The 14,790-nt window shown below is 42.2% G+C and overlaps 1 protein-coding gene across 1 annotated transcript; it reads right to left on the bottom strand.

The window, feature by feature from the left end:
• Positions 1-240: 240 nt before the first annotated feature.
• On the bottom strand, positions 241-1,752 carry neurod6b (neuronal differentiation 6b; the record flags this gene model as incomplete). The annotated part of the gene is made up of 2 exons (XM_079284827.1): positions 1,630-1,752; positions 241-1,250 (listed from the first exon to the last, which is right to left on the bottom strand). Exon 2 carries the CDS (start codon positions 1,243-1,245, stop codon positions 241-243), a length of 1,005 nt encoding a protein of 334 aa, XP_079140953.1. The 5' UTR covers positions 1,246-1,250; positions 1,630-1,752.
• Positions 1,753-14,790: the final 13,038 nt, after the last annotated feature.

Below are 14,790 nucleotides of genomic sequence, written 5' to 3' on the forward strand. Positions count from 1 at the left end.
AACAAATGCGTTCTTGTGTTTTTTTTTGTCTACAGAACAAGTGAAATCATTATATATAGTTTGCAGATTTAAACACGTTTCAAAGAAAACCCAGACTGAACATTCAACACAAAATGACTTCTTAAAATGGGCATTCTTTGCAGTGCATCAGCGTGTCTGGAGTCCATTTCGTTCCACTCTCGACATCTGCGGGGGGAAATTGCATCGCTTATACAACTTGAACTTTGTCCAGCTGATTGATTAGTTGTGGAAAGAGGCATTAACTTCCCCTTGTGCTTGGAAGGACTGGCTGCGGACGTGCAGATCGTAGGGGAAACGGCCCTCTGGGGAGACTCGGTACATGGAGTTGTGCGCAAGAGCCGTGCGCCCCGGCGCACTGCAGTAGCGCATGCCATAGTGGCTGCCTTTGGTGTAGTCTGGCGGATCTTCGTGTTTTAGGGAGAAAATCCCGTTAAAGTTCATCGGGGGGCTCAGCTGGCCGTCGAAATACGGACTCCCGCCCTCTGGGGACGGGTTCTCGTAGTAGGGCTCGTACGCGCCGCTGTAGCTATAGTGTCTGAACGGCTTGGCGCTGCTGTCCAAGGTGCTCCCGCTGTGGCCGGGGGGCGTGTTCACGTCTGAGCCGGGGTACGAGTACATGGCATCGTACGGCGATTTGCCAGAGAACATGACCTCCCCGTTGTGGTCTGTGAGGAAATTCCTCGCGTTCAGCTGCAAACAACCGGCCACCAAGTTGGTCGTGGGCTGAGATAATCCTTTGCACAAAGTCTGTACGAAGGCGAGGAGGTCCGGTCTCTTCCCTGCGCTCAGAGTCTCTGACAGGGCCCAGATGTAATTTTTAGCCAGTCTGAGGGTCTCAATCTTGGACAGTTTTTGAGTTTTTGAGTAGCACGGCACAACTTTGCGCAGGCTCTCCAACGCGTCGTTCAAGCCGTGCATCCGGCTGCGCTCTCGGGAGTTCGCTTCATGGCGCCGTACTTTGGACCTGTCCGTCTCCGGCTTGCCGGACCTCTTTTTTCGCGGGCCCCGCTTTTTGGGAAGCCCGTTGTCATCCTGGTCGCCCTCCCTTTCGTCCTCCTCTCTGTCGGAGATGTCGTCCTCGGCCTCCCTCATGTCTGAGTTGGAGCTGTCTGCGTCGTGTTTTCGCTGCTCCTCCAGACTCTCAGGTAAGCCTTCACGGGGATAATTGGCACCAAACCGCGGCTCACACATCACATGCGGTTCCTCGAATGGCAGTGTCAACATATTTCCTGTCAAATCAAAGCCAAAACATAAACTATGAGGACAGGGAACTACGGCGACGCCTTTTGAAGGTTGTCAGTTAATTACCTTGTGAATGGGTCCTCCCAAGAGGAAGAGGGGCAAATTGGCAAGCAAGGCCAATGTCATAGCTTGCTACCTTTTCAAAGACACTCAACTTCATTGTCTTTGGACTTAGGTAGGAAAAAGCCACCTTGTTTTCAGCCTAATGATGTTTGGTGATGATACGTGATAAAAGCCTATTTGTATTTTTTTTTTTTTGCCAAAGCGTTGCACAAAACAAACATTTCAATAAATCAAACACAAACTCTTAAAGTCAACACATTAATAAGTAAAATCGCTGAACAATAATGCCGATAAACTACTAACCTCAGGTCAGCGTGCACCTTGCATGTTCCCAAATAGCTCCTCTGAATCTGTGATGCAGCTTCTTCTCCTGGAAAACCACAAATTAAAGGAAAAAAGCTGAAACCATGCGCACTCTCCTTTCCTCTGACTTGCTGTGTTGTACTCTTCCTCTTCTCTCCTCCTCTCTCTCTCTCTCTCTCTCTCCCTCCCTCTCTCCCTTTCTTTCCCTTCCCTCTCTCTTTGAGGAATGACACTCATGCCAACAGCGGGTACCCATGCCATCTGCCGCTGACGTCTTGTGGCAGCCGAGACCACGTGCTCAGTGTCCCACGGGACCTCCATTCCGTACCGATCATCTGGCAGCTCGGGTAATGGGCACCGGGAGGCCCGCGTTTACCGTCAAAAACACAAACCGGATAGGGATAACAACTAATATCTGCATCTCCTCGTGTAAGAAAGATGCATTCATGTCTTTTTGTCTGGAAAAAAAGAAGACAAGGGATGTGCGAGTTTGTAGGCACCCTCAACAGGTCAGAGATAGATAGATAGATAGATAGATAGATAGATAGATAGATAGATAGATAGATAGATAGATAGATAGATAGATAGATAGATAGATAGATAGATAGATAGATAGATAGATAGATAGATAGATAGATAGATAGATAGATAGATAGATAGATAGATAGATAGATAGATAGACTCACTTTTGACTTTGTATGCATTTTGGTCCTATTTTGTTCAAGAATTTGCACAAACAAATCTAGGAATGTAAAAGATGTAAAACATAAGTCGACATAAGGTCTTGTACAAAGACCTGCCCTAAAACCCTAGAAGAAGATAATTCAATTACATTCAATGAAACCAATTATGAATGTATTTCAGACAGGAGGTGCAAATAAAGAAAACAAAAGACATGTTTTGTCAAAAAAGATTAAAATGATATCGAGACATATGGTGAACTTGAATGTTCTGTTTGGGGTCCTCTTGCTCATATGATTTCGAACTGATGACTAGTTCCTTCTGTTGGGTCTCCAGCCACATCTATAAAACAAGGATGGACTCGTCGTACTTTATATGCAGCACTGACTATTCCCAAATCCCACAATTGTAACAGTTTATTCATAAAAGGTCAAACAGGAAGTTAGACCTCTCTGGGGTTTAACTGACCCCCACACAAGTAAAGTCAAAATGACATGCGGGATAACATTCTGCACATTTCTCTGTCCACTGATGACTTTTATTTGCAAACAAAATTAATGTATTCGTTCATTCAGCACAGCAGTTTGTCATCAGCCCAGTTTGTGGCAAAGGGAGGGGTCTCCAGCTCAATGCTTTTCTACATATTAGACCACAGTATCCTCATTTCAGCAAATGTCCAGCATTTGTTTAAATGACAAAGCCCTGCAGCTGTCTTAATGTTGTTGTTTTTACTTTAACTGAGTACTTGTTCGAACCCAAACCACGATCTTTCCCCTAATAAAGTCGTTTTCTTGCTTAAACCAAACCTAAACCTGCCATGACGTATAATAAAGCTGGCACAGACAGTAGATGAAAGCACTTCTTTGTGTTGCTCTGGAGGCAGTAACAAACAACATATTTGTGTTTTATTTGGGGGACTTGAGGCGTTTAAGGTCAGACGAAAAGTAGGCCAACTGTAGTACTGCGGTATGTTACGTTAAAATTGTATTTTCAATTATTTATTCATCTGCAGACCATTTTTTCTGGTTTGGTCAAAATCATTTTTTTTTTAAATGATGAAAAATGCTTGCCACAGTCACAGTTCATCGTCATCAAATGTTTTGTTTTGAACTGACAGTACGAAACCTAAAAATATTCAGATTATAAGAGAGAAAATCGGTGCATCCTTATTTTAGAGTTGCTGCAAACAATATATATTATTCATATCAAATTTTGCAATTTTTTGCTTTACAAAATCATTGTCAAAATAGTTGATGTTCATTTTCTAATCGATGGTCTGATCGACTAACCGCTGCAGCGCAACATCAAAATTCCAGCAGGCTCCTCACATGCAGAGGCTGGTGCGATACCGGGGGGGGCGTGCACAGTGCTGGTACCTCAGGCCCGTAGACATTAAGTACACCCCGTGGAAAAGGCCCAGTGGCACGCTGCCAAATCCACACTGGGGCACAGCTGGCACTCGATATGGGTATATGCACTCCTCAGTTATGTGTAACACACAAACACACACACACACACAAGCGCACACACAACATGTATGCCTGTGAATGACCTTGTTGCAAGGAGAATCAATTAGAGCGACTTATCAGTCTCTGTGTATTGGACATTTTAAGACACCGACTGGCAGTACGAGCCCGGCGGCAGAGTGCTGCGGCGTTGACGACACCTTGGTGTGAGTTCAGAGCACGAAAGACCACGTGAAGGTAGTGGGTGACAACAAAAGCTTGTGTACACACACACACACACACACTGGTGACTGTGCATTCACTTGACCCCAATGCGTGTGAGACAGAGCACCAAACATGTGTTCACACAGATATGCAGGTAAGTGTGTGTGAGCGTGCATGTGGACAAACACCTACTCTACACGAGCACACCCAAACTAAAACAGTCTCTTTATAACAGCCTTCCCCCAAAATGCCTCAGCTGGTCTTCTGATCGTTCTGGTCCAGCGCGCGCACACACACACACACACACACACACACACACACACACACACACACACACACACACACACACACACACACACACACACACACACAGCAGCATCTGATGAGTCAAACTCCCCATCTCAGACTAATCAGTTGACTGCACTAATTGCAAATGCAAATATGCAAATTTATATTAATTAATTACTCCACTAATTAGTTCTCTTGTCTTTTCAGGTAATAAATCATGGTGTGGTTGAGAGGGAAAGAGAGAGACATGGCAGTGATCTTTTGTCTGCGAGAAATCCTTGTTTCAGGTCTGAAACTGATCTTGTGATATTTTTAGGACGGTTTTCACTGAAAACTGTCGTCCACTGAGACTCCTTAAGTTTTCTTTTCTTTTTTCTCACAACAATCCTAACCGAGTTAATTATCACAATCGATGTTTTACGTGTCATACTTCAAGGTTGGAAGCATTGTAATTCGAGAGGTAAAGCAAATAGCAGAGGTTGGTAAATCAGTGTGTCTCGCTGACAGTTCTTGCCTGTCAGCTCTTTTAATTATCACATTATCAGCTTTTATCGGCACGGTGCGTGGTGTGGAGCTGCAAATGAAGGCACCGCTGATCGCACGCTGAGTCGCGAGCGTTTTTCAATTGATGTCAGCAGATAAAGGGAGCTTGTGTCTGGAGAACGAGTGCGAGCCGGTGAAGTGGTTGAGGATGTATGGTGTGGTGATACAACGTGAATCCGTCCAAAATCTAATTGACTGCATTACTATTCATAGATCATTTCTTCAGTGAACCCCTGTGAGGCAGAAGAACACTCCAAAGTGAGCCCCAAAGGCCAAGCATGTATTTCTTTGGAATCCCGACACTGACTCTGTAATGAGCCTTTTACTGTTAATTTCCAGTTGCTCAGCGATCTAACAACTCTCACTATTTATTTTGCATCGAGGTGCATGTACAAATGACTGAAGCTCAATAAGGAAATGCTTAAATACAAGTGCAAGTCATTTATTTTCAGTTACTTGTTGATAGCAAGATGAATACCTCGGTTGCTGCTGTTAAATCATGTTCTCACAATCTGATGGTGATGGATTTATTTACTGTCTTTGTTTATTTTAGAATGCTCCCAAATCTATGATGTGCTACTTTGCAGCACCTCAAGTGTGTCTGGTCTTTTTCTAGTCTTTTTCTTTGTCTTTCCAATGTTAATACAGTGATTAAGGAGTTAGGATGTACAGAAATAATATCTATAACCGATGTTGATCCATCTTCTAACGTCAAACTAATCATTGAATAGAGTTTAGGTTGAAGAACCAGTCCAGGTTTTGACAGATCCATCAAGGAAGAGGTGGTTTGTGTTTTTCATGCATTGTGTTGGTAGAATCAGGCAACATTTTATACGACTGATCCTAAATCAGCAGCCAGAAACAACTTGACCAGTTGTCGATAGCAAGCCTGAGATCAAGACAATTCAGAGTCCATCAATGCATGAGACCAAAACAAGTGCTCGACTTTAAAAGAAGTCGTCTCGAAACCAAACTCCAGTACTACAGCTGTGGTTGTTATACTGTACGGGAGTCCCAGGTGGTCTGTGGATTGTGGATATAAAAACTCCAGGATTAGGTAGCGATTGCGGTTTTGGATCGATTTGAACAATTAACATGTACGTCACCGTTTACTCAGTCATTTGGGTGTCGAAGCAAACACAAAGGTAAAAGGCGATGTCATCACCTAACTGTTAGTTGCTACAGGCAGATATTGGGTTGCGATGAGCAAATATAGTCAGTGAATGTTTCGTTGATACGGTCAACGAGAACATTTTGAGATTTGGCAGATGAGTTGGTTGAAAACATGTCCTTTTGTTGATCAACTCTGTCTATGATACAACATTGTTTACCCAATTACGTTGTGGATACAGGCGTAATTGCTGGCTAAATTATGTTTTTTTAGCAACTGAAGGGATTGATGTACGGCACAGGAGACGCAGAGAAGTACTCATTACTAACAACATTTCTCCAACATGTTTATAAAAAAACGTATACCGGTATGCTGTAACATCTAAGACAGAGTTGTAAAAAACATAGTTTGGGCGGCAGAATATTCCCTCTGAACATATTTACTGCTAGTTACAGGACATATAATGTAGTTTCAAACAGACGGGGTTGCTTTAACAGGCCACCCAATGATCAAACACACTGCATAAAAGAGCATAAACAATATCCAATTAAAACGCACATTCAGGTATTTTAATTGTCAAAAAACATCTACATTATTAAAAAACGAAACTGATTTTTTTTCTCCAAACACTTGACTTGATTGGAGTTCAATGAACTTTGATCATTTGCTCCACAATGAGCGAGAAATCCGTGTTTGGGAGTAAGACATTTGTAAGGCGTGTTCAGTGATAATCAGTGAGTAGTGCATGGGGCTCCATAGTGACAATGTTTCGTCAGTATAATTTAGAAGAAAGGGAAATGAAGTCGGCGTTACATTACAGTCATTTGGCAGATGATTTTGTCCAAAGCAACTTCTAATTAGAGCGTTCCAACTCAAAATAAACAAGACCTACATGTCATGAAGAATTGGAAGTCCAGGCTGTCAATGGCGAGAGTCACAATTTATATCCGACCTTGATTCAAAAAGGGATCACAAGTTGTAAAACGCTCTTAGTGGACAAGTTTCATCTTGGTTTCAACAGTGAAACACGTTCAACAATCCACAACCAGCCACCAGCAGGGTGGATGTGCAGAGGAGGGCTGAGGATTGTGGGACTGATTACCAGAGGCCAGGTCCTGGACTGGTGTCCTCCAGCTGTGCTGTTCTACCCAATTAGAAACTCCATATGCTGCCCCACTCAGCTGCTGAGTGGCCACACCTCCCACCCACACAGGTGGGAGCACGGTGTGTTTCCGTGTGCGTTTGCCTTTTGTTGTCTGTACAAAACAACACAAACACTCCAGTGTGAATGTAAAAGCAAAGTTTCTCCTGCATTTGTTTTTGGATCCAATATTTTATAGCGTACAATAATATAATCCCGACGGAGCTCATTTCATGTTTGTGTGACGGTCCACACAATACTTTCTCAATCCCAAACCTTTTCTTTACACCCAAACAAAGTTTCTGATTGTCACTGCTCCTTTGATAAGAAGCACACACAGGTATTTAGGTGGGTGGCACAGAAGTGCTAATAGTATTAAAATATGGGGATATGAATAATGGATATGTTTTTGAAGATGTATAATGTAAAGATGTTTTTTAGACAGAGATGGGACGCAGACGTGAAATGTTGCTGGAGGCTCCCGTTTCTTTTTCAAAGCTCAATCTGTTCGCACACGTTCAAAGTGGCTGTTACAATCTGTTGTGGTAGCGACACTTCCATAACCGGAAAGTGATGGGATAAATAAAGCGTGTCAGACGTCATATTTAAGTAAAAGTCACATCTTTAGCTTTATATAAGTATTTTATGAAATGTATGATAAACTCAGAGGAGCTGGTGTCTGACCTACAGCAACTGTCATCATGTGAATAAACACGAACCCATTATTCATATTCTGTGACATGAGGGACATGGTTGCAGGTACTCATTAGTATGAAATTAAGTTTTAAAAGGGCTTTTATAATGCATGTGATTCCACTTTTTGTAGCAGCTTTGCTTTTTTTTTTCAAGCTTGAAGCCAAGAAGATTGACAGGTTTGTAATGTCGTTTTCTCACCTAATCGACACTTCAAGTGTTGACACGAGGTCTTACTCCCTCTTCTCCCATCAACTGTCCTCAACTCCCCGTCGACTCGCAGCGTTTGAAATCACTTCTCATTCCGAACAAAGTGGAGCACAGAAAGAGTTTTTAGTGTGCTTTGCAAATTCAGTTGGAATTTCATTTTTTTTTCCATTTCATTTTTGCTGATTGTTGCGTTAAATATTGCAGGGATTCACAATGAAATACGAGCATTGTTTGAAATGCTCTTTCCCTCTTATAGGTTATGAAGTATAGAGGTGCCTTAGCTCAGCTTGCCTTACTTACTAATCTTACGAAAAATATGTTTATTTGCTTTCTTGCCGGAGTAAGATGAGAAGTCATCATTAGAGGGTCGGAGCGCCTGCCATAAAGAGCGAGATAGTCCACACAGGGCAGGTGTAATTCGATGAGGTGCCAATTCTTTACTGTTAGTTCTTCATTCAGGCCAAGGACAACGCTGGAGTCATTTACAAATCTTATTCTAACTCTGATCCGAATCGTTTGGTAAGTCTGTATTCTGTACTAGAGGAATAAATGAACATTTTGACAAATATGCTGATTTACTTTTGTCCTGAGAGTTAGATGAGAAGATGGAGAACACTCTAATGTTTGGAGCTGGAGCCCGGAGGTGTTTAGATTAGCTCAGCTTAGCAAATCAGCGCCTCTAAAACTCACAAAGTTGTCATTCAGACTGAAAACAGCCCCGCACTGAAATGAAAGATGAAAAAAAAAATCTTAATTAATAACATCGAGCAAATTCACCTCTGGCTGTGCAGAATAACTCCACCTACTTCTCCACTCGATTAAACTCCATTGTAATGTTGCTGGAAATATCTCAACATGACACCCATGCCATCTGTGTTGAAGCAGTTTCAGCAAGAAGGAGCGACACGGTGTTGCAGCGTTACATTGGTTTGAGTTTGATTTAAAGGGAAAGTGCAGCTCAAAATACAGTCAACATAAAGAAAGAAAATAAGTATTATCAATGATGAATGGGGTTGTAAAAATCTCCATTTGAAGTATTCAGATCCTCTGGTTAAGCAAACAATAGTACAAAAATGTAAACAAACTCCATTTCAAGATATGTGAGCCTGAATTCAAAATCTTACTTAAGTTAAAGCACAGAGGTTTTATCAGCAACATGTATTTGCCGTGGCACTTCTACTTAAAGGGGATTTTACACATCAAAGTCTGCTTACAGATTGCTGCTCCAAACGTGGAAAATGTTGTCGAAAGCCTTTTGTGGCTCCTTCAGCGCTGATGAGAACTGTTGAATTAATAGCATCAGTTGGACCTGAAGACTAAAATCTGGAAAATGATATTATTCAGGGCGTGTGGAGTTAGAAAGAAGTGAGGTTAGCAGACCTCTGTAGCCCTCTGATCATCTCTGCTTTTGGCTAAATCAGCCGAAGCTTCATGAACTAACAACGCCCCTGAGTTTCCGACCAAACGGTTTGTGGTCGAGTTGCATAGCGGCTGATGTATAGGCGCAACATTGTGCCAAGAAAGTCAAAGGCGTGGAATGATAAAGACCATGTGGTACCTCTTTTTTTTTAAACAACGTGAGTCCCTCAGTGTTACAGAAGTACCATGCTAAAAGATTGAATACTTTTTTAATAAAATATCTTAGTACGTCATCCACCACTGAAAAATAACATGCAAAATAACTTGTAATTATGGCAGTCCTATAGTTGAGCAAAAAGTAAAGTATTGAATAGAGTTGATAACATAACAGAAATACAAGTAATTAAAACTGCACTGCAGTAATTTAGTCTGCACCATTGAAAGTTAATGATTTAAGTGAGACACATTCAGTCACAATTTTATTTTTTGTTCCACATGAACTCATCACAATTTTGCAGACAAAATTTTTCTTTATTTTCTATCATGCATCACTGCTGTGGAAAGTGATTCCCACTTTGACGGCAGATCTTTGTCGACAGACATCAGGGAGCTCAATGCCCTCTGCTCTGTGTCACAATGCCGGAGCCATGATGGGGGTCTGCCCTGCCCCTTGAGCCAACCTGAGGGGAAGGGGGGGGGGGGGGGGTTACAGTTGGCAGCCACACGGCTCCTCACCTGTCAGCCTTCCAGAGAGGAACCACTAGGCTGCCAGCAGAAATAGCTTCTTCCTATTTGGGGGTCTGCCCCCAGTCAGGATGAGGGAAGCTTGGCTCTTTAAGAGTTGGGCCAATTCCCAGACACACCAGCAGCTCGTGCCACAGGGCCCTTTGATTCTGGGCTCTCGATCAGTCGCTCTAAATAGAGCTCTGTGCTTTTTCCAGTGGATAGACGGGGTTTCATTTTTATTAAACAGCTTGATATGCAATGTCTCCTTTACATGCTGCGTGATGTGGCCGTGTGCAGTTAAGTGGCGAGAACATGCTGTCCGTTCTGGTTAGGTTACAGGGTGGATTCCCAAAAGGCAGTCGTACTGTAGCCTTGCTGTGACAGCATCAGATCTTATTTACAGTATATATTTGCTATTTATATTTGGCAGCTATATTTTAATTTATTATTTTTTCCATGCAAAAATGCCAAATATTTTTTAGTTCCAACAAATGTGAGGCTTTGATGCTTTCATTTGTCTTATATGCCAGTGCAATTAATATATTTGGGTTTTGGATGGACAAATCAAGCAAATTGCAGACTTCAGTTTGAACTGTTGTTTGAGTTTTTCGCCAATTAACATTTTGTAGGACAAACATGTTGATTATTTGAGAAAGGATTAATTAATCAGTCATGAAAGTGGCCTGATCTTTAGTTGCACAACTATGTTTTTTACTCTTATTCCTGCCATGTCTCCATCTGAGTGTGAGAGAGGAGGATAATAACCAATATACACCAATAAAAACAATGTTTAGGTGCCTCCTTTGCATGCGTGCATATATTTTAATACGTAATGTGCAGTTGAGCACATCCCCCCCCCCCCACAGGTGTGACTGGTTTCCTTTTGATGAAGGAAAAGCAAACTTATTAGCAGGTCCAGGTACATCAGAGCAGCAGTATCCGCCAGTGGCCATGTGATTAAATCACACAGAGCGAGTCTCAGGGAGCCGGGTAATGAAGGAACAGGCTGGCGGATGCCTTCACACCCCTCCCTCCTCCTGCTCTTCCTCCACCAAGTCGTACTGGAGCTCAGCCCGAGCCCGGGACAGGAGGCGAGGTGGAGCACAAATACCAACACTCACATAAATGCATGGACAAAAACTACATTTGCATGTATGGGAGCTTTTTAGGCTGTGTTGGCATACAAAGTCGTGAACGTGAATCCACAAGAAGAAACAACAAACACACACCAAGAAAGAAAGACAGTTTATATCTTTAAATTATCATTCATTTAAAAAAAACAATAATGATGGAACAACCACCACAGGACGCAAACTCCGAACACCGAAAATCAAATGGAGTTTATAGAAAAAGAAAATCATTTGCACATTTTACTTACAAGCAGATTGACTATTTAAAAGAATAATGACCAAAAACAAAAGCTTTGTAAATCAACAGTGAGCCAAAACTAAAAAAAAACACAAATCTTTCTTTGCAGCCTGACCATATTCCTCAATCGTGCCAAAAAGAAGCATTAAATGCTCTTTAAAATACGGTTGATGGCTTTTGGTTACAGGCAGTCCCCATTTCCATGCCTGGCAATGGTCTTTTATGGCGAGGGACCTAATACAAGATTTCTGTTCTAGTGCAAACACAGTGGCCATGGGCACCAAGGAACAGCTGCCGTATAATTGAATTAACATTCGCCTTCTGCTCCGGCACTCAGCGCTGTGCTGAGAACTCATACACATCCCTCCACAAGCTCCATCAACCTTCCCATGAATATGCATGCTGCTTGTGATAAATATACGTTCTGTGTGTAATGTTTGTGGAGCTGCCTACATAGTGGATAAAGAGCTATATACTGACTGTCTTGGGAGTGTGACACGGTATACATCAAGTCCGTTGATCATTTTTAGTGCTGCGGGCCTGCTGAGGCTGAGAGAGGTGGCGCTGGGGGAGCTTCAGTGTGATTTGAAGTCTAACAGAGACATCTAGTGGATTGTTGACTGTGAGACCACTGATATGTTCTACTTTCTGTAGACATCACTCTGCAGCACACGACTGATAATTAATTATACATAGTCATCGCAGCAGGTGCAACAAGCATTATTAAGTTACACAGATTAAATATTAATTTCATATAGAATCAACAGCGGAAGGAAACACCATCGAGGCAGACAACAGATGTATAATCAAACAATATGAACTCCCCACCTGTGGTAAAGCCAAAAACACACATATCACAGCCTCCCCCCGCCCCAAAAAAAAACATTGCAGCAAAACGTGTACTCACACATGCACACAAACACAACCATCTTTGACCTTGTACGCGGGAGAAAGTTACATTCAAAGTGAGTTTTATTGTCGACTCACCTGTCTGACCGGCTTCATGTGAATCTGCTCCAAGTTCAACTTCTCAGCATCCTCAAAGCAAAATATAACCAGTTCACAGAGCCTCTCTGTCCCAGTATAACCAGTTCACTGAGCCTCTCTGTCCCAGTATAACAGTTCACTGAGCCTCTCTGTCCCAGTATAACCAGTCCACTGAGCCTCTCTGTCCCAGTATAACCAGTCCACTGAGCCTCTCTGTCCCAGTATAACCAGTCCACTGCGCCTCTCTGTCCCAGTATAACCAGTTCACTGAGCCTCTCTGTCCCAGTATAACCAGTTCACCGAGCCTCTCTGTCCCAGTATAACCAGTTCACCGAGCCTCTCTGTCCCAGTATAACTAGTCCACTGAGCCTCTCTGTCCCAGTATAACCAGTCCACTGCGCCTCTCTGTCCCAGTATAACCAGTTCACCGAGCCTCTCTGTCCCAGTATAACCAGTTCACCGAGCCTCTCTGTCCCAGTATAACCAGTTCACCGAGCCTCTCTGTCCCAGTATAACCAGTTCACCGAGCCTCTCTGTCCCAGTATAACCAGTTCACCGAGCCTCTCTGTCCCAGTATAACCAGTTCACCGAGCCTCTCTGTCCCAGTATATGAGGCTGATTAACAGTCAAAAACAGCAGACAGGCTTCAAGCACCTCACTGAAGGTAACATTTCCTCAGCGAACACAGAACTCACTGCTGCAGGATCAACCATGATCATTTAGCATCTGGCACATGCAGCATTCAGTCCATTGTGGGTGTGTTGGGGTCAGTTTACGTGCTGGCCAGGTGGTGCATTAAACCAGTGATTCACTTCAGTAGATGTAACATCTTTTTCACCTATGCCGAGGTGAAATAAAATCACTTTGTTTTTTAAATTTAAATTCCATTTTAAAAGGGTGTATTGAATTGCTTTTATTCTCAGATACAGTGGGACTCATTTGTTCAGTGTTACATTGATTTACCCCAACCACTGAATTCTAAATGCAATAGTATAGTCTTGTCCAATGTTCCCTCTAAGCTGCGCGCTTGAGCAATCGCGCACTGCTCGCACATTCTCAGCGCACAAGAAAATCTATGCAGCGCATAAAATAAAATTCAACATAAACGTATTAATTAATATCTAATATTAGTCCTAATCTTATCTAATCAATTAAACCAATAATAATAATAATTTTGTTTTCTGTACTATTTTGCAACGTAACTCAGTGAGTGACAGGTGTCCAGCCAATGATACGATTCGGTTCACTTACGCTACGCAGCCAATCATAGCATTGACACTATTGCCCTGCCCATTCGCGCCGTGCAGGTTAGCTAGCTATCAATAGTGCGGCGGAGTTACGAGACGCAAATGCCCCTTATCCCCCCTTATCATGGCGAAACGAACGGGCAGCGACATAAAGTCAAAGCAAGAAGTAGACGAAGCCATCAACCTGGACAAAGTGTACAACCATTGGAGAAGTGAGAAGGACAGACGTGAAAAATAAGGTAAAATTTAAGTCAGATTTGTGCATATTCTAGTGACATTTATTAAGATTTTTTACTTATGGATATTAATCATTAAATTATGTTACTACTAGATAATTTATGGGTAGTAGAAATGATAATAAAAAACTGAGTAATTACATATTTTACAGACAGAGTTACAGGAATTTACACTGTATCACAAGCTACAGCACACGTCATTGTGCAAAATGTGAATGTTTTAATGTGAACAAAATGTTACGTCTGAAAGGTGTATATGTATCATTTCTTCCACAACAGGACCCTCACACAGGCCAAAGCAGGACTCTTCCCATGGCCAAGCAGGACTCTCACATAAAACATACTACACATCTCATGAACAACAAGATTTTTGTCTTTTTCCTTTAAAGTTTGTCAAATCAGTTATATTAAAAGTAAACTAGTGAAAATTGCTGCTGTAATTTGATTCTTTTAATAAGCCATGTAACTTGCTATGATCCAAGGTTTTGAACAGGTGTGATACTGGTGTGTGGCCACAGCGTGCACATCTGATGTTGCTCACAGTGGTCCTCAGTGTGCTCAGGGAGCTTGTGTGTATGCCCAGACACATGAAAAATTAGAGGGAACATTGGTCTTGTCCTTATTAATTTGTGCAGCTGCACTGTAAAACTTTTCACTGTAAAATTACAGTAAATTACTGGCAGCAGTTTCGCCTGTAAGTCACTGTAAAATGTACAGTATATATACTGTATCAAAATAATACAGCAGCTTGCTGTACTAATTTGATACAGTAATTTACTGTAATAATTCAAAATTACAGTATTTTACTGACAGCAGTTTCGCCAGCAAGCTACTGTAAAAGTCAGTTACTGTAATAATTCAAAATTACAGGAAATTACTGGCAGCAGTTTCACCTGTAAGT

This window comes from Melanostigma gelatinosum (genome assembly GCF_949748355.1).
Source record: "Melanostigma gelatinosum genome assembly, chromosome: 15".
Lineage (NCBI taxonomy): Eukaryota > Metazoa > Chordata > Actinopteri > Perciformes > Zoarcidae > Melanostigma > Melanostigma gelatinosum.